Here is a 26,657-nt window from a genome sequence, read left to right as displayed (position 1 = left end):
TGGCTCCTACTATCAAGTTTTCCGCCACTTTAAATCTTCCATCACTACTTACTCGTCTCATTTGTCAACCACACATCACGCTCTCTTTCACAAAACAATAATACCTATTAGTATCCATTTAAGTGAAACAATTATTCATTACATTGTTTGTAGAAATCCGAGTGGACAGCAAGTAAATTTGCTTCCAGACGTCGTGTGTCGATTCAATGTTTATAATCACAAATTATTTCCTGGTTATTTATTGAATATTCGCAAAACAAAAATACCCGAGGCACACAAGCATGATACCCTATAATAGTCTATTAGTATTTATTTTAGATGAAATAATTATTCATTACATTCTTTCCTCGACGAGAATTTAATACCAAGTGGTCAACAAGAGAATTTGCTTCCAGACGTCGTGTGTCGATTCAATGTTTATAATCACAAATTATTTCTTGGTTATTTATTGAATATTCGCATTTCAAATATTTGATTTCACGTTATTTAAATTGCTTCGGTCATTTTATTCTAAACTGTTCCTTACTCTAAATGTTGAGACATCTTCTGTTTATAAATTTTAATCCAGATATAAAAAAATATATTTGTTGGATTCAACGTAACTCAAAATCAATTGTAAGAGTTAAAGTCAATTTTATGATTAAATACTTAAAGCGAATCAAACACTGAGAGACTTTCATTTAAACACAAACAAGAATCATATATTTAAGTTACTTCGTACCTTTCGAATTTGTTTCTATAATGGTTTTACACCTTAAATCGTGTTCATTGCAAAATGTTTACTTTTGACGATTACTGCAAAAGGCGGAAACCTATTCTCTACAAGATGATTCTATTTTAGAAACTGAAACAAGTTGCAGCTATTTTCTATGCAAAGAAACAAAAAATGTATGCAAGAAAAAGTTGAATCTCTACCCATTAATAAGCCTGGAGATTGTTGTATTTTATTTCTTATGTTTGGTTTTAAAATTTTTTAAATTTCGGTTAACAAAAATATTCAAGCAATCAGGCTCAGAAAATTTCGTTCTGTAAACCAAATTTCGAACTTTGACTCAATATCTATTTATTTCAAATTTGTACGAATTGTTGATGTTAAGATGTTTAAAATATTAGAAATCCCCTGAACTGACAAATTTGGTTTATTTATTATTAAATTACAAATTTCATTCGCGTCAATTTCTGAATATTGAACGTCACGAACTTATGGGACGACTTGATATACAGGGTGTTCGACCACCTCTGGGAAAAATATTAATGGGAGATTCCAGAGGCCAAAATAAGACGAAAATCAAGAATATCAATTTGTTGATTGAGGCTTCGTTAAAAAGTTATTAAAAAATTAAATTAAAAAATTTCAAATCATTCACGGAAATATTATTTTTGGTTGGGGGAGTCAATTACAATCATTTTTGGTCAATAGATATACCCCCGAAATCTTACGCAATTTCGAGAAAAAAATTCCTTACCGAAAATGTAATGTCTGACCATACATTGATATGTTTCATTGAAATTTCATGCAAACTATTAAAATATCATAACTTCTGAATGGATTAGTCGATTTTAATGTTTAAAAAAGCAAACTACGCGTATTTTGGTGGAGAATATGTACAAATCGCAAAAATATTCAAAAAGTTGGTCCTTGACCCTGCAAAATGAGAAAAACCCCATAAAATTGGTCCAATTTTCAAACAGCCATAACTCCTACAATTGTGAATATATTTCAATGAAACATTTTTCTGAAGTAGAGCTCATAGGTACCTACAAAAAAGTATTAGACAACTTTTCTGTAGGGCGTCAAACTAAATTACTAAAAGTCGGAAATCAATTTTTAAGAAAAGTCGACAATGGGTAGCTGCTGAAAATCAGCGAAAAACAATTTTTTCAAATCGTTTTGGAAAAATTATTTTCGGTTCCAGGGGTCAATTATAATCATTTTTGGTAAATATACATACCCCCCAAATCCCATGTACTTTCGAGAAAAAAATTCTTTACCGAGAATATACTGTGTGGCCTGAAATGTTTCTATAACTGTTTAATAAAGCCTCAATCAACAAATTAGTATCCTTAATTTTCGTCTTATTTTGGCCTCTAGAATCTCCCATTAAAATTTTTCCCAAGGGTGACCGAACACCCTGTATATATACACTCATAAGAACAGGAATTGTTTAATTTCGAATTTACTGTTCTTTTGCGGAATAGTGGTTCAGAGACCTCCTTTGATGTAAATAAAATGTTAGGTATAGATATTCAATAGTTTTTAAAATATAAATAATTAAATTTACATACCGCGATACAGATGGATAACGGCGGTGGTGAATTAGCATAAAATTTAATCAATGAACTTGAGATCGCCAGATCGAATCTTTTTATAGAGAATATCCTTTACTTATTTTTTAATTTTCCGTTCTCATTAATGCGATAATGTACTACATGACGACGAATGATAAACATCCTACGAGAACATCTTACGAGAAACGTTAAATAACAAATATACGATATTAAAAATTTATTAGCTAGTATATGTTAGTCATGTATAGAATGTTTTTCTCTTTGTGAATCCATCTGTATTAGTATATGTAACTTTAATTATTTATATTTAAAAAATTATTAAATATCTACTCTTAATATTTTATATTCGTCAAAAGAGATCTCTCTACCACCATTCTACGAAAGTAGATTAAAATCAAAGTTGGACAATTTGTGTCCTTTCTTTGATAAAGCCGATGTAATAAAGATGGCGTTAAATATTTTTAAGTAAAAACTCCTACTGGATTTACTATCGATCTTCCTACAATAACTGCTACCGGCTAGCCTATCAAGGTCATCTCTTTAGCATGATGCGGTTTTCTTGACGATGAAAGTGATGCGTGAAAGGGCAAAGGGAAACAACTGCGTGAGAAGCTATTGCAGTGGGTCAGTACTAACTTAATTTATGTCACCTCTTTTCATTCGCAATATGTTCCCAGTTGCACGACAAGAACGCTAAAAGATCATATTATAAAAGTACGACATAGAGTATGCAGTAGGGTTGGTCTTAGTTACCCTTGGTGGAAATTTTTTTTTAAATTTTAGAATTCAAATTGGGCTGTTTAGTAAACAAATAAACTCTACAAAAAATCAAGTCGATCGAACCAAACCATGTTACAACGGCATTGTTTATACAAAAGAATTAAATTCCACTAAAAATAGGAAAAACATAGATTTCAGTACGTTGTTTGATTATTGGATATCATTTTAATTATTCAATACATTTTAACTATATAAGAAAGTTATTCATTATCAATTAAAATAATATGTTTAAGCAAATATTACGATATTTTTTATTTATAAAAATAATATATTTTAGTAATTCTATCTTTATTTTACAGTTTAACAGTCTCACAAAAATATGTCTCAAACAAAAGTTGTGCATTTCTTTACGTAGAATATGATTTCAAAATAAATAATATTATTATAAAAAAGACAAGATGACCTTGAAATAACCTTGACAACACCCACGGTTTAAAAGAGCAGTGCCATTTGACTCCCCACTCGAAACACTAAAGGTCATGTGTAAGTTTGTTTTTCTTTTAAATCACATGTTTTCGCGATTCTTTACAATCTCAACTTAAATGGGACACTCTGTATACAATTATCTTGCAAAGACCAGTTAAAATCGAAGTCGACCAATTGACGTGATTTCCTTGTTAGTGTCCTGTTGCTTCTCCCACCACTTCGCTCGGTGGAGACAGTAGTGGGTCCCCACGTCATATTACCTTCCCTCATTTCTCAAAAATAGGATTCGGTTTATTTTTCTGGCTACGCTGTTTCCACCCATTCTTTCGCGCAGCCTGCTTTCGTTGTCAAAGAAATTCATTGCTCGAACTGGCAGTTTCACTTAACCCCTCAAGGACCTCCTTTCCTTCCCTATTTACGCTAATTTAAACGGTTACTTAAGCTAGTTTCTATAGGGTATGACTAAAACTGTAATATCTCAAAAACTACTGGACCTAACTCAGACATCACTCAGATACAAGCGAAACAAAAGTGACTCCTCACGTAAGAGTAACTCCAAAACTTGAAATTCTCAATTGAACCCATTTTTTGTGATTAATGCATCATCATAAAGTATCTGACACATGATTCGGTTTCAAGTTGACTGTGAATCATCACTTGTTTTATTTCCAAGGGAAACTATAAATAGGTATGTGAAAACCTGTACACTTCACCCAGCTGCACCTTTGACGCTCCTTTAGTCACCACTGTGACTGCTTTGGAGGTGTGACTTATTTACTACTGCCAATCGTATCCACGTTCCTTCTACCCATAATCTTTTCAGCTCTGCACAATATTTAATACGTACGGTACACCACAATTGCATGTTTAAATGAATCTCAAACTGTTTGTAATCACTCCACTCAGTTAATACGAGAGAAACAATTTCTGACGTGGTCCTATCACTACTGTATAGTCTTCGTCTAGTCACCAACTTGGTAAAGGTGGCGTCAAATATTCTGGCGTACGAGATTCGACGCAGTAGATCCGCCTACCCAAGGCAGGTTTCTCATTCTCCGTACTTTACTTCTCCGCGCAATCACTGCGCTCCCACTTCCAAGCACGCCTCGCGCACCACGGGTCCATCAATGGCACGAACTTTGCTTAACATCTCGCCAGCTCTCGTGCGTCGCGTATTCGTCTCGTGCAAACGAAAATGGAACGGTGAGAGGGAAAGAGAGAGACAGAGGGTGGAAGAAGATGGAGAGTCGCTCGCGAGCTACGAGTCCGCTTTTCCCGGCCTAGACTAGTCGATGACAGTAGTAGAGACGGTAAAGGGGATATGTGAAAAGAAACCGTCGGAGAAAGAGAGAGATATAGGAGGGAAACGAAAAACCAAAAAAAAAAAAGCAAAAACTAGGGCAGAGAGAAAGAGAGACATAAAAGAGACATTTCATGGCGCCTCTCCGTCCCCCTGTCTTAACTGTCGATCTTTTAATCGTAGGGAATTATTCGCGGCTGGCCTGCGAGATCCAGTTCGTACGGTCGATGGGCTACTACCTGATTCAAATCTACATTCCCTCGGGCTTGATCGTCATAATCTCATGGGTGAGCTTTTGGCTGAACCGAAACGCGACCCCCGCTCGGGTGGCCCTCGGAGTAACCACTGTGCTCACCATGACCACTCTAATGTCCTCGACGAACGCGGCATTACCGAAAATCTCCTACGTGAAGTCCATCGACGTCTATCTGGGAACCTGTTTCGTCATGGTGTTCGCCTCGTTGCTCGGTGAGTACCGTTGCGTACTCCTCCACGAGTAGTGATGGGCGTTCGAATCACTATCTCGAAAAGATTTATTATACCCAAGACTATGAAGTCTCGAATTGCTTCAAATATTATCCGAAACTAGTTCTCGAAAGTCATGGAAAATCTTGAAAATATTTTTCAAAGCTTGGTCTTGATGAGTCTTAGACGCCTTGGTCGAGTGCTGCAGGCAGCCCGCGCCTAACCCCCAAACTCCCTAACTTCTAGTAATCGCTCTATGGAGAAATCGTTTCATTCAATGGTACCATAATTCTATTACCTAACTAGTCTGTTTAAATAAAATTTGCATAATATAGGTTGTGCCAGTTTGTAACTGAACTTTGCCCCAAAACTTGATTCTTTTCATCCCCAACATTTTTGAAAGTAAGGACAATAGAAGCATTATACATGTGTGATCCATTTAATAGATGTTGAGGACTCAAAAGTGACGAAAAATGGTTCGTGAAAACGTACGCCCCATTGGACCTTGTTCCCGAGTTACAGCCATTTTTATACCCCGACAATTCTCTTAATCATAACAAACTTTATAGAACTATGTATATACAATGTGCAATTACTCTTCATTTTCCTCAATAAGAAATTAACACATCAATTTTTTGTCAATATCTGATTTATCTGAATTATTGGAAAAAATGTAATTAGACTTCTTGACCTGTTTGTTCTCTAGATTAAAATTTGCTGGATGTTTTTGGAGTCACTTGAAAACATTCATTTATTTAACTTCCATTACTAGTGTTAAAATACTTCGAGAAGGCTTACTAACGAATTCTATACAAGATCTGGAATACTTGAAAATTTGAAAAACTCTATGATAGAACTATTGGAGGCTTTTATTTGAGTCGAAGATGGCCGTATCGAACACTTAAGGTCGAATAGAGTACATATTTATATGAACTATTTCCATCCTTTTGGTATCTTCGATCACATAAATGAGGCCCACATGTTAGGATACATTTATTGTATATTAACAACATGAATTGTTCCTTCGAAATTCTTGTTAAACCTTCTAGAAATTCGTTGATTTTTTTCGAATTTGGAATATAAAATAATAAGGTTGTAAAAACAAAATTTACGTCTGCAGTCCGCCAGTGAAACCTGAACAAAAGAACAATTTTATTTTTATAACCTCATTATTTTATATTCCAAACTCGAAAAAAATTGCAATTTTGTATAAGAATTTCAAAGATACAGTCACGTTGTCAATATACATATTGCCTTCCACAATTACTTTCTTACCTTTTGATTTATTAAGTAATGAACTATATTATTTTCAAAGTCATTAACCTCTACACAAATACTAATATACATATGTACGTTTAGCTCTTAAATTATTTAAAATATTCTAGCAATTAAATTTCCTACAATACAGCCACAGTATTGATGGAAGTCATAGATCAGTATCAATTTATTTTCCTGTTTGTTTCAATTAAAGTAATTCGTCCTTGAAGATGTTGAACGTTTGAACAGTATCAACGATAAAGCGTATCGATACTTCTAAAAGAAAACCTTTCAAAGATTCGAGACTTTGAAGACATATCAAGACTTTCAAGCTAAGCCACAATTTCCATAACTTTTCTGTTCCGAATAAAATTCGAAGCAGTTCGAAACTGACGTCACAAATTCGAAACGATTCGAAACTAACATCACAGATTTAAAACGATTCGAAACTGACGTCACAGATTCGAAGCGATTAGATCGATCTCGAGCCCAGCACTATCCACGCGTGTCACCTGCATACGTTCTTCCTGATGTTCCATTCCTCGACACACGAACGATCCCTTGGTCCTCGAAAGAGAGTATGAATTCGTTCAGCGTCACAGAAACGCGTGACGTTGTCCTTGCAATGTCACACGCTCTGTCCGTCCTGTCTCATTATCTCTGTGGATTCTCTGTCCTCTCAGAATACGCCACGGTGGGCTACATGGCAAAGAGGATTCAAATGAGGAAGAACCGCTTCCAAAAAATAGCAGAAAGTATGAAAGCAGCGAGAGAGAATACAGGACCGCCCGGAGTGCCCGGCGATCACGTAGACCACGCGCCTAAGCAAACTGTGAGTAACATCGGCCAACCTGTCACATCCCTTTTTGTCTTTCTTTCCAATTAGAACCTTTCTGTTGCCGTCGTCATCATCATACGTTCCGTCTTTAGCTCTATCTAGGTTGATGAAATTCAGACAGTTTCACAACTCAATAGAGATCCCTTAGCAGACAATGATCGTGTTATTTTTGCTGGTCATCGATCGAGCCTGTTATCAAAGAACAGCAGTACAGAATTTGGTACTCCTCGGAAGAGAACAAATTTTACACAACGTGTATCTAAGGAATCAGGAAACAGTAGTTAATCAACGTGTAATAAAGAACTGAAGAAAATAATACAACTCTTATTCTGAGTAGTCGAAGACATTAAAGTGTTTGATTTGTGATTAATATTAATTTTAATCCAATGTTTCGACATTAATTTTGAATCCTCTTCGAAGAATTATAGTTTATTGATGAACGATAACAGTGAAGAACACGTAAGTTTCGCAACTAAAAAATTAAAAAATATTAAAGAAACGCCTAAAGGGTTACGTGTCCAGTGAATGAAAAAATTGATATATGAAAATAATTTACACAATATCAAATTAATATTATAAAGTTTGTTTTTATTTTTTTTAATACTAACTCGATATTATGAAAATAATATCGACCATTTTTCTCGCAAGCGCTCGACCGAACTTCCGTTTGTATACAGAATGTTCGGCCAACTCTGGGAAAAATTTTAATGGGAGATTCTAAAAGCCAAAATAAGACGAAAATCAAGAATAGCAATTTGTTGATTGAGGTTTCGTTAAAAAGTTATTAACGTTTAAAACTCCGCTTGTACGCGTACGCATGATAGTGGTTCTCACTCAGAAAACTGAAAGGCTGTCGATATGTCAGTAAGTAAAGTTTCTCATGCTGAGTGAGAACCACTATCGCATGCGCACTGCTGTTCGTAGATTCCTGTTCTACAGGCGAAACTTTAAACGTGAATAACTTTTTAACGGAGCCTCGATCAACAAATTGCTATTCTTCATTTTCGTCTTATTTTGGCCCCTAGAATCTCCCATTAAAATTTTTCCTGGGGGTGGCCAAACACCCTGTATGTCTAGAATACCAGATCAGGTTACACTACGCGGTCCGTTTAACGTTGAACTTCGTTGTGTCTCAAGAAGAGTCCTCTCTCAGTAGTGGGAATGACTACCGTTCACTTATCCAATCGAAAATGACTCGCAGTTATCCAAGCATTGCTGTATTATCTCGCACCGTGCAGAGTAGTGAAAGAAACAAGTTTTCCTGTTGTTCCGTTGTTTTTCCCACAACTTTGCGTGATTCCCACTTCTCAAAAATGGGATTTAGCTTCTTTTTCTGGCTACGCTCGACGAAAATGAATAATAAATAATTAAATAATATATTCGACGTATCAATACTATATATGTATGTATGTATTCTTTATTTATGGGCCAGACCATGTCAAATTGATCACTGTCCTACCTAGAGATCAGGCATTTTGATAATATTGTAATATATTGTAGTTGAAATGAGACAGAAGAGGAGTATTAATCATTCGTCATGAATTAGAAAGTACAAGTTCTCAAAGTTTTCAGTTTTTTCCAGTTTTTGCGAAAACTAATTTCACAAATTAATTTTCATCTTTGATACTATAATTCAAAAGGATCAATCTCTCTCGATAAATTTTGTTTAGATTACTAAAATGAATTGTACAACATAAAAATATTCTTATTTTGTAAATTTGACCCCTGCTTTAAATCTCAGAAAATTTACAAAGATGATATCCTTATTTTATAATCTTTCCTCGTTTGATTGAACTGTTTTGATTCGAGAATACCCAAAAACTATACTTAAAACACAACAGAAACAGTCGCAGTGCAGCAATACTGTTAATAGTGCAACATTTTCTCTATACGCAATAGCCTGTAGCCTAATGAAAAACTGATTCAGACAAAAGTTAATCAATTTCTGGTCAGCTACAAGTTTAGATATAAAAAATGCCAAAGAAAATTCTTTTATTATAAAAAATCAAGATCATTTTCATTTTTTTAAATGGCATTTCATACTTTTTGCTTCATATTACTGTAATTCGTGTTATAACAAATTTAACGACCTGACATACCATAACCTTCGAATGACCTTGTACTTCAGAAATTTAGGTTTAATCAGCAGAAACATTAATATCGAAAATTATTTTATTTTAATTAATCCACAATAAGTACTCGAATTATAAACCATTTTTTTTTTAACATAATTCCAGTCGTCTGGACAAATTTGTATTAGTTGCAACTATAATACTATCGTGACGTACTTCCTCACATGCTTCTATTGATTAAACCTAAATTTCTAAAGTCAAGGTCATTCGAAGGTCATAGTATACCAGGTCGTTGAATTTGCCTTAACACGAGTTATAATAATATAAAGCAAAAAATATGCATGTCAAAATGAAGATAACCTTGACTTTTTATAATAAACAAATTTTCTTTAGCATTTTTTATATCTAAATTTGTAGCTGACTAGAAACTGATTAATTTTTGTCTGAAACATTTTTCCATCAGACTATTGGAAATACCTGAAAAATCGTGGCGACAGTTATGTGCCACACTCTGTATAAGCGAAGCTCTCGGGGTTCAACGTTCGCCTGTAGCGCAGACGAGAAACGATTCTTCATACTTTGTTGACACCCACTGGAAGTTATGTTTGCCTATACTGAATCGATATTTTAGTTCCTCTGCCTCTCTTGATAGAGGTCGCGGGGTGAAATACTGATTCAGTATAGGCAAACGTAAACATCGCCTTTGTTTTGATATAGGCAAAGCGTGCCTTTGAACGCTTATTACATTGGATAATAGAATCTCAATTCTATATCGTATTTGATGTCATTTTAATCAGAAAAATTTCAAAACAAGAAAAGGACTGATAAAAATCTGTTATTGTTGCACTTGTCAACCGAGTGACGGGGTGTACCGATACGCAATGACGATAAATAGTGGAGATACGGCCTACATACATCGTAGACATGTTTTTCGCTTATATAGAGACAACAAAATTCATTGTTGAGTCGCTTATCTACATACATATATTTATTTGTTATAATAGTAAGAACTCAATTCACGTGACTCACACCGCTAAATCAATCTTGGAAATAACCAACCAATAATTCTACATCGAGAATTGGTAGTTGCGAAAACGACACACGGTAACAGTATTATTGTTATGTTTCTGTATCTTAGAAGACTGTAGCCAGTGGAGAATTCGTAGTTTCGTCAGACTTTTTGAAAAACTAAAATTGTATTGTTCAAGAAGTACACAGTTATTATTGGGGTAATCATCAAGTTACAATCCACTCGTTCGTTATTTATCATAAAATAAATTCAAAATCTCAGAATGTTAATTTTGTTAAAATCTCTGAAGATTTAGAACATAACACGACGATAATGTATTTCCACATACGTTTTACAAATAATATACAAAAATGAATGTTTTTTAGATGGTGTTGATACTCGACATAAAAATAAAAAAACTTTTATCATAAAATATTAATAATATTATTAAGTCTTTATCATAAATACTTTATCAACAACAGAATGGTATGTCTAGACAATATAGACATAGGACTGCAGAGGCTTAAGGAAATATTCTACTTTATTATTTACTCTATTTTAAACCTTTGAAAAAATTGATTTGTTATTACATTTTCTTGAAAAATATGGTTTGAAAAATATATGTGCAAAATTCAATGTCCCAACTCCTAGTTTCTTTCATATAGGTATATTTAATCTGTGAAAATAATGCAAAATTTGGAACACTTTTTTTTTAACTACTTTTTTTAACTGATTTCTATGATATCTCAACATCTACTTGACCGGTTGGCACAAGATTTGGTGTACATTTTCATCACGCATATCATTATAATCTGTATTAAAATCAATTGAATGTTTGATTTCTTTCATATTTTCTTAGTCCGCAAAAGTGATAGAAAATATTACAAAATTGATAATGAAACTTCAAAGTGTTACCATTTTTTAAATTATTCACTTTTTGTTTTTATTTTATTCTCTGCTATAGTTAAACTCATTCTAATTAAGAATCTATTTCCATTTTTTATTTGACTACGTTCTAGAATATGCAGAATGGTCAATTATAAATACGTCACTTTGAAAAAATTTGTATACGTGTTACAAATACTAATAAATACGTGTGAGATATTTCATCAAAAAGAGTTTAATTCCTTGCCAAAAAATTATCAGAAACTAAAAATATGCGTTTCACAGTAGAATACCTTCTTAAGTCAAATATACAGGGTGTTTGGCCACCCCTGGGAAAAATTTTAATGGAGGATTCTAGAAGACAAAATAAGACGAGAATCAAGAATACCAATTTGTTGATGGAGGTTTCGTTAAAAAGTGATTAACAATTAAATTCAAAAATTTCAAATCGTTTTGGAAAAATTATTTTCGGTTACGGGGGTCAGTTACAACCATTTTCGGTAAATACACATACCCCTGAAATTCTACCCACTTTCGAGAACAAAATTCGAGTAGGTACTGAAATTTTTGGACGAAATTAAAAAATTTCAAATCATACTAAAAAAATTATATTTAGTTACAGGGGCCAATTACAAGCATTCTTGGTGAATAGATGTACCCCGAAATCCTACACACTTTCGAGAAAAAAATTCTTTACGGAAAATCTAATGTGAGGTCAGAAATGCTTCTTTGAAATTTCATGCGAATCTTTAAAATGTCATAACTCCTGAACGGATTGGACGATTTTAATTTTCCAAAAGACAAACGACGCGTATTTTGATGTAGAATGTATAGAAATTCCAAAAATATTCGAAGAGTTGTTCTTTGACCCCGCAAAATAAGAAAAACCCCATAAAAATGGTTCAATTTGCAAACGACCATAACTCGTACAATAGTGAATATATTTCAATGAAACTTTTTCCTGAAGTAGCGCTCATGGATACCTACAAGAAAGTATTAGAAAACTTTTCTGTAGGACGTCAAACAAAATTACTAAAAATCAAAAACGAATTTGTAAGAAATATTGACAGGGGGTAGTGCCTACATTTATCGACGTTTTTGATTTTTAATAATTTTGTTTGACTCACTACAGAAAAGTTTTCTAATACTTTTTTGTAGGTATCCATGAGCGCTACTTCAGAAAAAAGTTTCATTGAAATATATTCACTATTGTACGAGTTATGGTCGTTTGCAAATTGAACCATTTTTATGGGGTTTTTCTTATTTTGCGGGGTCAAAGAACAACTTTTCGAATATTTTTGGAATTTCTATACATTCTACATCAAAATACGCGTCGTTTGTCTTTTGAAACATTAAAATTAAAGATTAAAATAAAAATAAATTTTAAAGATTAGCACCAAATTTCGGGCTAACATTTCTGGCCATTCATTATATTTTCGGTAAGAAATTTCTTTCTCAAAAATACATAGAATTTCCGAAGTACGTCTAATCATTAAAAATGATTGTAATTGACCCCAGCAACTAAGTATAATTTTTTTAGTGTGATTTGATATTTTGTAATTTCATCTAAAAATTTCAGTTCCTTCTCAAATTTTTTTCTCGAAAGTGGGTAGGATTTCAGGAGTATGTCTATTGACCAAAAATAATTGTAATTGAGCCCCACAACCAAAAATAATTGTTTCAGAATGATTTGAAATTTCTTAATTTAATTTTTTAATAACTTTTTAACAAAGCATCAGTCATGAAATTGATATTCTTGATTTTCGTCTTATTTTGGCTTCTAGAATCCCCTATTAAAATTTTTCCCAGGGGTGGCCGAACACCCTGTATATACAGGGTGGTCCACGGAACATATGCAGCTCTGTAACTTCCAAAATATGTGTTGCACTGAACAATTTCGTATACAAAAGTTGCATGGTTTAAAAGGGTACATTACGTAGTGCATTTACTTTTTTTATAGGTGGAGGCATTTCTGAGATTTTAAGGTCAACTTTATTTTTTTTAAATAGAACACTATATTTTTTGTATGAAAATATGGAAGAATATCGAATTCTGAGTAAAACAGTATTGACCTTTATTAGACCAAAATCTAATAGCTAACGAATAATTTCACTTCATTTCTTGACAATTTTCTTCACGTAATGTCAAATTGGAGAATCAATCTTATCACAGATTTCTGTAGAATAGTGAAAATTATCAAAAAATAAAGTGAAATTACTCGTTAGCTATTAGATTTAGGGGTAATAAAAGTCAATACCTTTTTACTCAGAATTCGATATTCTTCCATATTTTGATATAAAAAATATAGTATTCTATTTAAAATAACAAAGTTGACCTTCAAATCTCAGAAACGTCTCCACCCATAAAAAAAGTAAATGCACTATGTAATGTACTCCTTTAAACCATGCAACTTTTGTACATAAAATTTTTTCGTGTAACGCATATTTTGGAAATTACAGAGCTGCACAAGTTGTATAACAACTATGGCGATGCTAGATTTGCTGCAATGGTAGATTTACTACTATATGAATCCCTTTCTGATGGACTGTTTGAACCGAGAACAATTTTGAAAATAAATACAATTCAAGTATACAAATTCTATTCTAAGCATAATTATAGTTCAATTATGTACAATTAATTTAGTTCAATAATTTTCAAATACAGTAGAATTACGATTGTCCGACATACTCACGACTGGAGCAATGTCGGATAATTAAATATACCGAATTATTGGACTGTACCTACACGTGAAGTGATAAATATGAGCTATATAATTACAAGAGCACCGATATGTAATATAATAACGCAATTTATTAATAAAAAATAAAATGTATGGACAAGAATTCTTTTTAATTCTTATTAATTTCAATTAATTCAGTAATTCTTATGTCAAATTATTTGTCATTTTATTTGAGCAAAGTAATTGAAATAAAAAGCTATTTTCAAACAATTTATTTAGTCTCCTATATTATTTGTGAAATAAAAATAATAAAGTATTACTTCAAATAAAATGTGCACAGGCTGTTTGAAAGGACACTTTAACAATGACGAGACCTTCATTTGAAAAAAATGTATGTTATGACATTTTTTATTACATCGAACGGGGAAAGATTAGTATAGATAGTTTGTCATTCAAACTAAATTAATTTAGGGAGATTCATCCTTCCTGATTGAAGCAAAAGAAATCCGCATCTTAACACTCCCAAAATTAAAAATTCATTTATGAAAATACTTTTCAAAAAAATTCATAAAAACTAGAAATTTTAAAGACTTGTATTCTTTAAACAATTACGAAAATATCTAAATGATAACTTGACTTCCCCTAATTTCATACGAACTGCAACATATTCGAATAACATAAAAATGCCTAATCTCGAAGTATAAAAATGTTCCATTTGGCGTGAAATGGCCCATAAATGGAAATATTAATATGGTCCAAGAATGGAAAGATAATTTGAAAGATAATTACATATATTCCATATTATCTTTATAATTACGTATCTATACTACGTAACAATGTATAAACAAACAAATACATAAAAATAGCTTACATAATATCGACACTTTTTAAGATAAATTATCTGAAGATAATTTGAAAGATAAATACATATATTACGTATTATCTTTATAATTATGTATCTTACGTATCTATACTAGGTCACAATGTATACACAAATTAATACATAAAAATAGCTTACATAATATTGAAACTTTTTAAATAGTTCAACAAGTGTTTTCGACTACTCGAAGCAAAAATTATATTATTTACTGAAATTGTAGATTAAGCTACTATAGCTTTTTGATTCCTTGTAATGCACGGATACAAGCTACGTAAAATTTGTCTTCTCCGCGTAGCACCAAAATAGGTAATTTTCTGCTATCGTTCTTCGTCATTTCTTCCGCCATGCTTCAGTTTCATTGTTCGTTGCTTCTTTCGCTGCGATTTGTCGCGAAATTGTTCGCGAACCCGCGTCAGCAGCACGGTTCGATTCGCCGTCCGAAAAAAGTGTTTTTTTCATTGCTCAAAAAAAAAAAAAACGAACGAGCCACGAAAGGTCAAAAGCTAAAAGGTTCTGTGAAATGAATTCCCATTCGGTCGCGTTGCGCTGGACGGCGCGTTCCGTGCACGAGAACACGATGCACTATAAATTTTCTTTTAATCTCGCGGATTGTGAAACGGGAACGAAAAATATTAAAGGGGCGAGAAAACGCCGGAGACAGAAGGAAAGCTGGAAAGGAGACGTTAATGGCAGATAGACGGTATGCTGTATGTCGCGCGTTGAAATGTCGTCGGGTGTACTCGTTTTAATTAATTCCGAACGAATTAATTACTCGTTCTTTGACACGGCGTACACGAAATGGGGGAGTGCGTATAAATCGAATTTTTCAACATCACGAGTCACTTCATCCGCCCGTTTTTATGGCCACGGAAAAATAGTCGACGTTAATGAAAATGCACGGACAAATGCGACATCGTTAGTATCCTCCCCCATTTTCTACTTTCAAACGCGTTTAAACGGGAGTAGCATGAAACGTGGCATTAATACGGCAAGTACCTCGTGCGTCGTGAGTAGATCCAATTGCATCTTTGAAACACGAATCGAGTAAAACTGAACGCTTTAAAACAGAGGAACAGCAAAAATCTATCCCACGGTCAGGTGAGTTTTACCCTGCTCCGCTTTAACACGTTGACTGTCACGTTACCCCAGGTAAATTTTATTCACGAATAGCGAATAAAATTTGTGAACTAAATTATGCTCGTTTAAATGTCCTTTTAAAAAATACATGATAGATTTTAATTTACAAATGTAAAGTAAATTTTATTCGAGAATGAAATTTGCTTAACTCAGCTTTGCCCACGAAGTTGGATAAATTTTATTTACGAATAATGAATATAAAGAACAATGGCAGAAATTGGCTAATTTTGACACTGTCTGGCAATAAAAGGTAATTCACAAATAGCGAATAAAATTTGTGAATTAAATTATGCTCGTTTAAATACCCTTTTAAAAAATACATGATAGATTTTAATTTACAAATGTAAAGTAAATTTTATTCAAGAATGAAAGTTGCTTAACTCAGCTTTGCCCACGAAGTTGGATAAATTTTATTTACGAATAATGAATATAAAGAACAATGGCAGAAATTGGCTAATTTTGGCACTGTCTGGCAATAAAAACGAAAATACATAATTATTTATCCTGGAATTGTTATAAAAACTATCAAGATTCTTTGAAATGTCATGGTGAATCAAAATTGCCTGATTAATAGCCATTGACTTCTTTGAATGATAATTCATTAACAAAATAATCTTTCAAAAAACCAGTCAGTAAGTGCATCGCAGATTGATGACAAGTTTATTGGAAATCTATAAAATTGTTATTTTATTTTTCACTAACTTTACATCCGCTCGTTTGTTCAATAATAATCAATTTGATATTTACGGTAGCAGACCAAAAATTTAATGCTACTTGAAATCCAAAATCACCATCATTATATTAGAGGCCTGCTTTAATCATTATACAGGTGTTCGGTCACCCCTGAGAAAAATTCGAGATTTCAGAGGCCACAATAAGACGAAAATCAAGAATATCAATTTCTTGACTGAGGCTTTGTTAAAAAGTTATTAAAAAATTAAATTAAAAAATTTCAAATCATTCTGGAAAAATTAGTTTTGGTTGCGGGGATCAATTCTGATCATTTTTGGTGAATAGACATACCCCCGAAATCCTACGCACTTTCGAGAAAAAAATTATTCACCGAAAATATAATGTCTGACCATACATGTCATATTTCCCTGCAATTTCATGCGTTTGTTTAATACATCATAACCTCTGAACAGATTGGTGGATTTTAATGTTTTTAAATGCAAACGACGCGTATTTTGGTGTATAATATGTAGAAATTCCAAGAATGATTGAAAAGTTGTTCCTTAACCTCGTAAGGTGAGAAAAACCCATTAAAAATGGTCCAATTTTCAAACGACCGTAATTCCTACAATAGTCAATGGATTTCATTGAAATTTAATTTGGAAGTACAGCGCATGGATACCTACAAAACATTATTAGACAACTTTTCTGTAGGGTGTCAAACAAAATTACTAAAAATCAAAAACGAATTTTTAAGAAAAATCGACAGGTGCCTAAATTTTTCGGTGAAAAAAAAATGTTAAATCGTTTTGAAAAAACTATTTTCGGTTGGGAGGTCAATTACAATCATTTTTGGTGAATACACATACCCCCGAAATCCTACGTACTTTGGAGAAAAAAATTCTTTACCAAAAATATACTGTGTGGCCAGAAATGTCTCTAGTGAGAACTACTATCGCGTGCACGCAATTGTTCGCAAGTTGCTATTCTACAAGCGAAACTTTGAACGTTAATAACTTGTTAAGGAAGCCTCAATCAACAAATTGGTAACCTCGATTTTCGTCTAGAATCTCTCATTCTAAAAATTTGTTTAAAAAATATCTCAGTAATTATTCATTTGAAGTCTCACTTTGTGTAATACTTTTTTATACAAAATTTGATGATTTATCCGAATTCGAAAAAGAATATTAGACATTCCATTTAAAAAACTGAAGGTGACCCTAATATCTCAATAAAAAAGTAAGGTAATAAAAAACAGATCAGAGCACTGTATGTCCCCCTAGATACCATGCAACTTTTGTTTGCAACATTTTTTTGTACAACGAATACCTTACGAATTATTTGAAGTCGTCATGTTAGGAGAGTCATCCTGTATATAAAAAATATAGTATTGTATTAAAAAAAAAACAAAGTTGACCTTCAAATCTCCGAAACGCCTCCATTTATAAAAAAAAAGTAAATGCACTATATAATGTACCCTTTTAAACCGTGAAACTTTTGTATACAAAATTTTTTCGTGCAACGCATATTTTGAAAGTTATACATAGAGGTACACAAGTTGCGTGTACAGAAAATCCCCCTTAATCATCTTTCCAACTCTGCACAGTACTCTTCCCAACTTCTTACCATAAAATGCATATTTCCTATTTCCACGTTCAAATAATAAGCAGACTTTGTCAACGACATGAGAATTACGCTTATCGAACTAGATAAATACTGCAGATTTTTACTACGTCTCTGTCTGCAAAGTAATCTTTGTTAATATTAGTAATATAATCTTATATCTGCCTTTAACAAATATATTTTTAATGTATGCTCAATATTTTAAGAAGAGAAGACTTCCTATATCCAATGGTACGAACAATAATAACAAAAATCGATTTTGTCACCTAAAATCAGCAATTATTTTAAAACCTATTATTAAATAATCTGACTTTTGTATTTACTTAAATAATAAATGACAGATTAAAACAATACATAGCTCACACGATTGAATAATTAAATCTTAATTTTTGAATTGTAAAGTATAATTTAAATTCTTTTGCTACGTGTAACGAATAAAAAAAGTTGTTTATCTTGTATTATAGTAATTTTGCTCCCTTCTATCTAGTAACATAACGTGGGAGTCAGCGTGTTAAACAAAGTAATAATTGCATCATGGTATGAACAAAAATAAAAAAAGAAAAAGTAGTAAAGTTCACGTTAGTCCATCCTCGATGTCGCATGCCAATCTACAAAAGTAAGGGGTTCTCCTCGAAGAAGGACACCCCACGCCGAACTGCCGTGTCTCTTGTAAGTGGTCCCGTGTTGTCCAGGAGGTGCGGTTCAAGGTACACGACCCAAAGGCACACAGCAAAGGTGGGACACTCGAGAACACCATAAACGGGCGAGCCGATGAGGAGGCAGCGCCGGCACCACAACACCTCATTCATCCTGGCAAGGATATCAGCAAACTTTACGGTACGACTTTATATCTATCGTCATTCCTTCTTAACCCCTTAACGTTCATGCCCGAGTCTGACTGCTTTGAAAAACGATATTTGTTTAATCCAACGGTTTAAGGGATGATAATATTTGTTTTCCTTCAAATTATACGTTAGATACAACATTGTAATTAACAAAAACTGCATTTTTAGAAACAAATCCAATGAAGAAAACTGATCATTCTTGGTTAACCCGAAAAATATGAGCGTTAAGGGGTTAACACATTGCCAATCAATTAGAGAATTATCCCTTTTATTCGTATTTAACTTCTTAGGCACGATGCACCACTATAGTGGCTTTCGCGAATGCCATCTTTCTCAACGACTCGTCACTATAGTGGCTCACTCAGCCACAGCCGTGCCTAAGAGGTTAAGGGCGTCATAATTATTTAATCGCTTTATAGCGAAACAATGCGCTGTTGATCGAAAAAAATATTCCAAAGTCCGGATTATACAGGGCGAACCACGTAATTTGATCAGCTTAATTTATTCTATTATGAGTGGATCGTTCAAGAAGTTTTTTGTCAAGTATATCATGATCCAGGGAGAACTTTCAAATAATTATACTATATTTTTCACAAACCGTTGAGAAACGAGTTTGTAATTCGCGCCCGACTAATGGTATGCAGAGTCATCTAGTGGGTGACCACTCCGTTCTTTCGTTGTTCGTTGCAATATGGCGATATAGCGTGACTTTCTGCCCCTCAAGAACACGCTTTTGTATTCCAAGTGAGCCATACGCTAATAAACTGCTTTTTTCTCAAAGTTTTGCTGATGAACATCGTCTCGAACATTGTTTGAATTAAGGTACGAAATACTTTCCTTAACGTTCTGTTAAATTTAGATGGAAAAAGTATTCGTTATGATTCTTGTCGAATTGGTCCTAATATTCGCCAAGAGATAGGTGTGAGAAAAAATATAAATTCTACAAAAATCTGAAGATGATCTTGAAAGCTCCGGAACAAAAAGGAATTAGTAACAGACAGTAAAATTATTTTAAAGTTCCCCTTGAAGAACAGTGTTATTGTTGGGAATTCCCCATACTCAAACGGCTAACCTGGGCATGTGGCAGCCCTGACGATCGGAGCGCCGCCAAGTGCCCATGTTTGAAGAGGACTCGACAAAGCGACACAGTCTTGTACTATCCTGTGATGACTTGTTGGCTAGGCACCTACAAACTAAACGGGGCAAGGGTAAGGAGAGAAGATCTTCGGCCAATCGACGTGCCTAGCCAACAAGTCATCTCTGTATAGTACAAACTCTCCAGAAAGACTCTCATAGTAAATCGTTGTTGTTCCTAGTATTTATTAAAAGATCTCTCCACACACCACACACGCGTGACTACAATGATGATGTTCTTTTTATGTTTTTCCCCTTTGCAGTGTGCGTGAGTTTAACCACGTTTTTTCAAATCGAAATATACAGGGTGTTCGACCATACCTGGGAAAAATTTTAATGGGAGGTTCTAGAGACTAAAATAAGACGAAAATCAAGGATACTAATTTGTTGATTAAGGCTTCGTTAAAAAGTTATTAACGTTTAAAGTTTCTCCTGTAGAACGACAATCTGCGAACAATTGCGTGCGCGCGATAGTAGCTTTCACCACAGGCGAAATATACGAGTAGACCTTAGACCCAATGTATTCTTTCAGCCCATTTTTCTGGGGCTCTAGAACTCTATTAATACGCACTGTTTCAATTTTGAATCATTAAAATCGTTCAATCCATTCAGAAGTTATGATTTTTTAAACATACGCACGAAATTTTGGGGAAACATTTCTAGCCACACAGTATATTTTCGGTAAAGAATTTTTTCCTCGAAACTGTTCACCAAAAATAATTGTAATTAAGCCTCGCAACTAAACATAATTTTTCCGGAACGATTTGAAATATTTTAATTTAATTTTTTAATAACTCTTTAACGAAGCCTCAATCAAGAAATTGATATTCTTGATTTTTAAAATCTCTCATTAAAATTTTTCTCAGGAGTGGCCGAACACCCTGTTTAACATAGAGAGGGGATGCAACAAATTTTTAAATATTCGCATTTTCCATATTAGTGTATAATTTATATTGACCATTTTATAAAGATGCAAAACAGTATAAAAAATTATTATTTTTTAATTTATCATTTTACTGTGATTTTACCCCCTAAATATGCACCATAGCAGATAAAAAAAAACACGTGTCAACTATTTTCCTAAGAACTATATTATGTATATGTAAATTTCATCAAATTCGTAAGACGAAATTGAGATCCAAATTTTTCTAAGAATATTTTTAAGAAACGAATTTTGCAAAGATCTGGAAACACTACAGAACTCTTTTAATAATTACTTTAATCTCGATGACATTAAAATTGAACGTAGGTCAATAATCCTTCCCTGTCTAATACAAATTATCCTCGTTTCATAAAGAGATTTCTGCAAATATTTATTCTATTTGGTGCATTATATCTAATCAAATAAGAATTTTCAACACTGATAAAAAACAGATTTATTTAACTCACATTTAAGAATATTATTCTGAGAAGCATCACATAGAAAAAGTCTACTATTATCATTGGACTGCCAAAGAGGGTCCATACAAAAGGAAGGTTAAAAACCACTGTTTTATATTATTTTCTTCATCCGTGGAGATAAAGGAAAGTCACAGGAGGAGTAACGAGGATGAGGAAAAGGCGCCATGTTTTCTTTCATCAAAAGCTGCTGGACAGATAATGTTTCTCCACATGCCCTTATCTGTCCAATAGTTTTTAACAACTAGCAACATTCTGTTTGTTCCTCGCCCTCCTTACTCACCTAATCTCGCTCCGTGCAACTTTTTTTATTACCCTGAATAAAGAAAACTATACGAGGGAAGCAATTCGTTGATCTAGAGGGAGTTAAAAAAAAATCGCTGGAAACCATAAACAGTATACCCGTGTAGTGGAAAAAATATTCGAACTAGTATTAACTTACGCGGAGAGTACTTTGAATAGGAGTAGAATATGAAATTGTTTAAAAAAATAATACTAATTATTTTTGGTCCCCCTCGTACTTTTTCTTAATCTTCTACAATATTTGGAGTTGAGTTTCCGCTATCCTTTCTGAACCTTGTTCCAAAAGATGTCGGTAAATGTCAGTGAAATACAATTAGGGATAAAATTGAATGAATACCTATTTATTGTACATGAGAGAACTTAATTAATTTTTCTACTTCAGACCTTGTTTTGTTATTTTTCGTCATAGTTTACATTGTAACGAACAAATTTTAGTAGTTTTAGAGAATAAAATGATTTCTTTCAATTAGGGATCATTGCCAACTAAAACTCGAAAAAAAATGCATAAAATTGATTAATCATCGTTTATCGATTGAAGTTTAAACAATAAGTTTAAACAATTGTTTATACATCTCTAAAGAGTGTTCATGACTATCAATTAGTACAAATATCCTGGTCAAAAATGTATTTTTAAAAGATTTTTAATTAATCTATAATATGGTATATCGAAGTATAAATTCGCCACAAATACAACAATTAATTATTTATGATCGTCGAGAAAGTTTCAGTTATAGAAATATTGCAAAAAGCTACAGTTTTTGCATTACACTTTCAGTACCTATTCGAATTTTTTTCTCTAAAATGGATAGGATTTCAGTTCTAAAAAAATTATTTCCGATTGCAAGGGTCGATTATAATCATTTTTGATGGATAGATATACCCCCGAAATCCTACTCAGTTCCGAGAAAAAAATTCGAGAATGTGTGAAATTTTTGGACAAAACTAAAAAATTTCAAATCGTTCTAAAAAAATTATTTTTGATTGCAGGGACCAATTATAATCATTTTTGGTCAATAGACATACCCTCGAAATCCTAACCATTTTCGAGAAAAAAATTTCTTACCGAAAATATAATTTCAGGCCAAAAATGCTTCCTGTAAATTTCATGCAAATCTTTAAAATACCATAATTTCTGAACGAATTGGACGATTTTAATGTTCAAAAAGCCAAACGCCGCGTATTTTAGTATAAAATATGTAGCAATTATAAAAATATTCGAAAGGTCGTTCCTTGACCCCGTAATGTTAGAAAAACCCCATAAAAATGGTTCAATTTTCAAACAGCCATAATTCCTACAATAGTTAATGTATTTCAATGAAACTTTTTTCTGAAGTAGAGCTTATGGGTACCTATAAAAAAGTATTAAACAACTTTTCTGTAGGACGTCAAACGAAATTATTAAAAATCAAGAACGAATTTTTAAGAAAAATCGACAGGGAGTAGGTGCCTAAATTTTTCGGCGAAATTGAAAAGTTTCAAATCGTTCTGGAAAAATTATTTTCGGTTGCGGGAGTCAATTATAATCATTTTTGATGAATAGACATACTCCCGAAATCTTACCTACTTTCGAGAAAAAAATTCAGTATTGGCGGAACTTTAAACGTTAATAACTTCTTAACGAAGCCACCATAAACAAATTGGTATTCTTGATTTTCGTCTTATTTTAGCCTGTACAGTCTCCCATTAAAATTTTTCCCAAGGGTGTCCGAACACCCTGTATAATATCCAGGCATTTATTCCGGCAAGATCTAATATATTGTAAAATATTTGTAATGCCCATCTTCGAAATCCAGCTTTCACAGTATATTTTCGGGCCATTTAATCCATCATGTCTACGCCAAATTTGGTATCGTTATAAAATACCACTGTTTCAGGTAAACGTTTACCATCTTTTTCAATTTTTACCGACTTGTGTTTTGAGCTGAGTAATAATACTTTTTTATTGGGTTTACTCTTGCATATGATCAGAGTACAATTTTCTGTTGTATAAAGTATTGTCGAAAACCGAGGCATGTTGTCCTTTTTTTATTTTGCAGGTTTAGGTAATTCTCTCTTATTTTGTCTAATGGTGCCAACTAAGGAAGTTCTTTTGGTTATCAGCTTTGTTGCTACTGGCAAACTTGTAAAAAAATTATCTGTTGTCACTGTTTTCCCGCAACCAATATATGGTTCCATAAGTTTTAGGACGACAAATTCACCCAAAGGTACGGATAATCTCATTTCATCTTTTCCTAAGTAGGGAAATGCATTTACAAGATATTTACTTTTTACATCCGACGCCAACCAAAATTTTATACCAAACTTATTCGTCTTGTTTAGCATATACTGGGTAAATCTACATCTGGCTTTGGTCGGGAATAATTATTCATCAACTGTAATGGCAGCTCCTAGTTTATAACACATTTGGCTATTTTCAATGAATTTATTCCACACTTCTGAAACTAATGCTTTATCTGTTTGCAATCGTTGGCTCCTTTCATTCTTTTTATCAAAACGAATTAGCCGAAGAATTTCAGTAAAAACTTATTCCTGCTCATTGTTTTAGAGAAAAATTCTGAACCCCATTTTTTGGATCATAAATATGAAAGTTTTAGGTTTTTTGCTTCGTATGCCCCACGGGCATATAAAATTGCTATAAATGCATTCAACTCTGCTAACGATAGAGACAGGCTTCTGCTTCAGTGCAAGTTTTTATGTTTCATAACACTATTGCAGAGTATCAGAGAAAATGCTGTTTTTACACTGCCTTTCATGATATGTCGTTTTGCATATGCCATTGGTCCTGACATTTCTTTAAAAATGTTGTGCACTGGTAATCTTCCTGGCGTTGAGCCTTCTTGTTGTTTTTTCCACATAGTGCCGTTGTAGGCTCCCACTATGTTCTTGGAGCCGTTTTATTTAATGTTCGTAGTTCGATTCTAAATGATGTTCTTACGGTGTTCAATGTTCTTACTTGTTCTTATCGAGTTCTGATAGTGTTCTAACTTCTAAAATCTCATGCCCCGCGATTTTATACCTATTCAAAAATAGGTGGAGATTCGGTGTCACCAATCAAACCCCTGCCCATCCCTCGTGGACTAATCCTCAGACATTCGAAATCCCACCCACTGAGGGTGGTGCAGGGGTAGGTATCCGCGGTCCCAAGGGGCAGGTATGGCCCCGAAGTATGGTTCTTTTACGGCTTTATAGTACGGCAATTTGCATTGTACCATAAGGTACAAAAAGTTGCCAAATTGCTGTTTAAGTGATTTAAACTACTATTAAACTAAATAAGGTGTACGCTAAATTGATAATTAAGTAATTTAACTAATATTAACTGAATGAAAACCGTTAATAAATGTTGGAATTCCTAACAGTCGTCAACAGATACTTCAGTATTCTGATCGATTATACGCATTTCAACGTCCTGATCACTATCATTTCAGAATTAGAGAAAGCTTGGACTCTTTTCCTTTTTCTACACAAACGTCGAAATCTTTCATCTTCACTGTCAGTATCGAATAACTCGCTTGTACTTCCGTTGTATGATGGTGGATATTCATTCTCACTGCAAACTAGATCACTTTCATCATACTCGGTATCAGAACAATTTTGCTCCAAGTTATTTATTTCTTTCAGCAATTTACTGCTTCGTGAAAATTTTCCCAAAGTTTCGATGTAATTTTATGGGTTCAAATATTTCTGCAGATCGCGATAAAATATAGAATTCCGATTTTCTAAAAGTATTGCGGCACAAAATAACGTTTTCTCTGTAAGTGTTTCTTTCAGACTAAATGTGAAACAGTTTGCGCGATGCAACAGCATCGGAAACAGAAGCATACCGATATGCAGGGTGTTCGGCCACACCTGGGAAAAATTTTAATGGGAGATTCTAGAGACCAAAATAAGACGAAAATCAAGAATATCAATTTCTTGATTGAGGCCTTGTTAAAAAGTTATTAACAATTAAATTCAAAAATTTCAAATCGTTCTGAAAAAATTATTTTCGGTTGCGGAGATCAATTACAATCATTTTTGGTGAATACACATACCTCCGAAATCCCATCCACTTTCGAGAAAAAAAATCGGGTAAGTGCTGAAAATTTTCGGCGAAAAAAAAGACTTTCGAATCGTTTTGAAAAAATTATTTTCTGTTGCGAGGGTCAATTACAATCATTTTTGGTGTATAGACATACCCCCGAAATCTTGTGCATTTTCAAGAAAAAAATTCAGTACCGACGGAACTTTAAACGTTAATAACTTTTTAACGAAGCCTCCATCAACAAATTGATATTCTTGATTTTCGTCTTATTTTGGCCTCTAGAATCCCGCGTTAAAATTTTTCCCATGTGTGGCCGAACACCCTGTATACAGGAGTCATTTGTTTTTATAAACACGCGACGATATAGTTACAGCCACGTAACAAATGAAGACAGTAAAGAACGAATGCAAAAATTGAGCAAACATAATACATGTCTCTTATAGTAATTTTGTTCAACGTACATGTACAAAAATATACTTAGTTTTCCAAAAATGTATATGAACCATGCAAAGATAATATGAGAAACTTCTAAAATCACAAGTATACCTACGTTCCGTGGGGGTCAAAATGACTCATCTCGGTATACGGAGGTATACTGAATAAAATTTTATATCAAAAAGACAAAAAGAAGAAAACTGTTTTA

At 33.3% G+C, this 26,657-nt stretch overlaps 1 protein-coding gene across 12 annotated transcripts in view; it reads left to right on the top strand.

Annotated features, from left to right (window-relative positions):
- The window catches only part of Rdl (Resistant to dieldrin), a 334,093-nt gene that overhangs the window by 282,095 nt on the left and 25,341 nt on the right, over positions 1-26,657 (top strand). For 6 of the 12 annotated variants that reach the window (XM_076765712.1, XM_076765708.1, XM_076765720.1 and 3 more), the window contains 3 exons: positions 4,979-5,263; positions 7,201-7,349; positions 18,988-19,150. In XM_076765712.1, the coding sequence (XP_076621827.1) occupies positions 4,979-5,263; positions 7,201-7,349; positions 18,988-19,150 (597 nt within the window). The remainder of the gene's footprint in view (positions 1-4,978; positions 5,264-7,200; positions 7,350-18,987; positions 19,151-26,657) is intronic. The other 6 variants (XM_076765717.1, XM_076765716.1, XM_076765718.1 and 3 more) reach the window with 2 other exon arrangements.

The sequence above is a fragment of the Colletes latitarsis genome, chromosome 5, assembly GCF_051014445.1.
Source record: "Colletes latitarsis isolate SP2378_abdomen chromosome 5, iyColLati1, whole genome shotgun sequence".
Classification (NCBI taxonomy): Eukaryota; Metazoa; Arthropoda; class Insecta; order Hymenoptera; family Colletidae; genus Colletes; species Colletes latitarsis.
The sequence above is the reverse complement of the archived record's forward strand: the minus strand, read 5'-3'. Positions and strand labels throughout refer to the sequence as shown.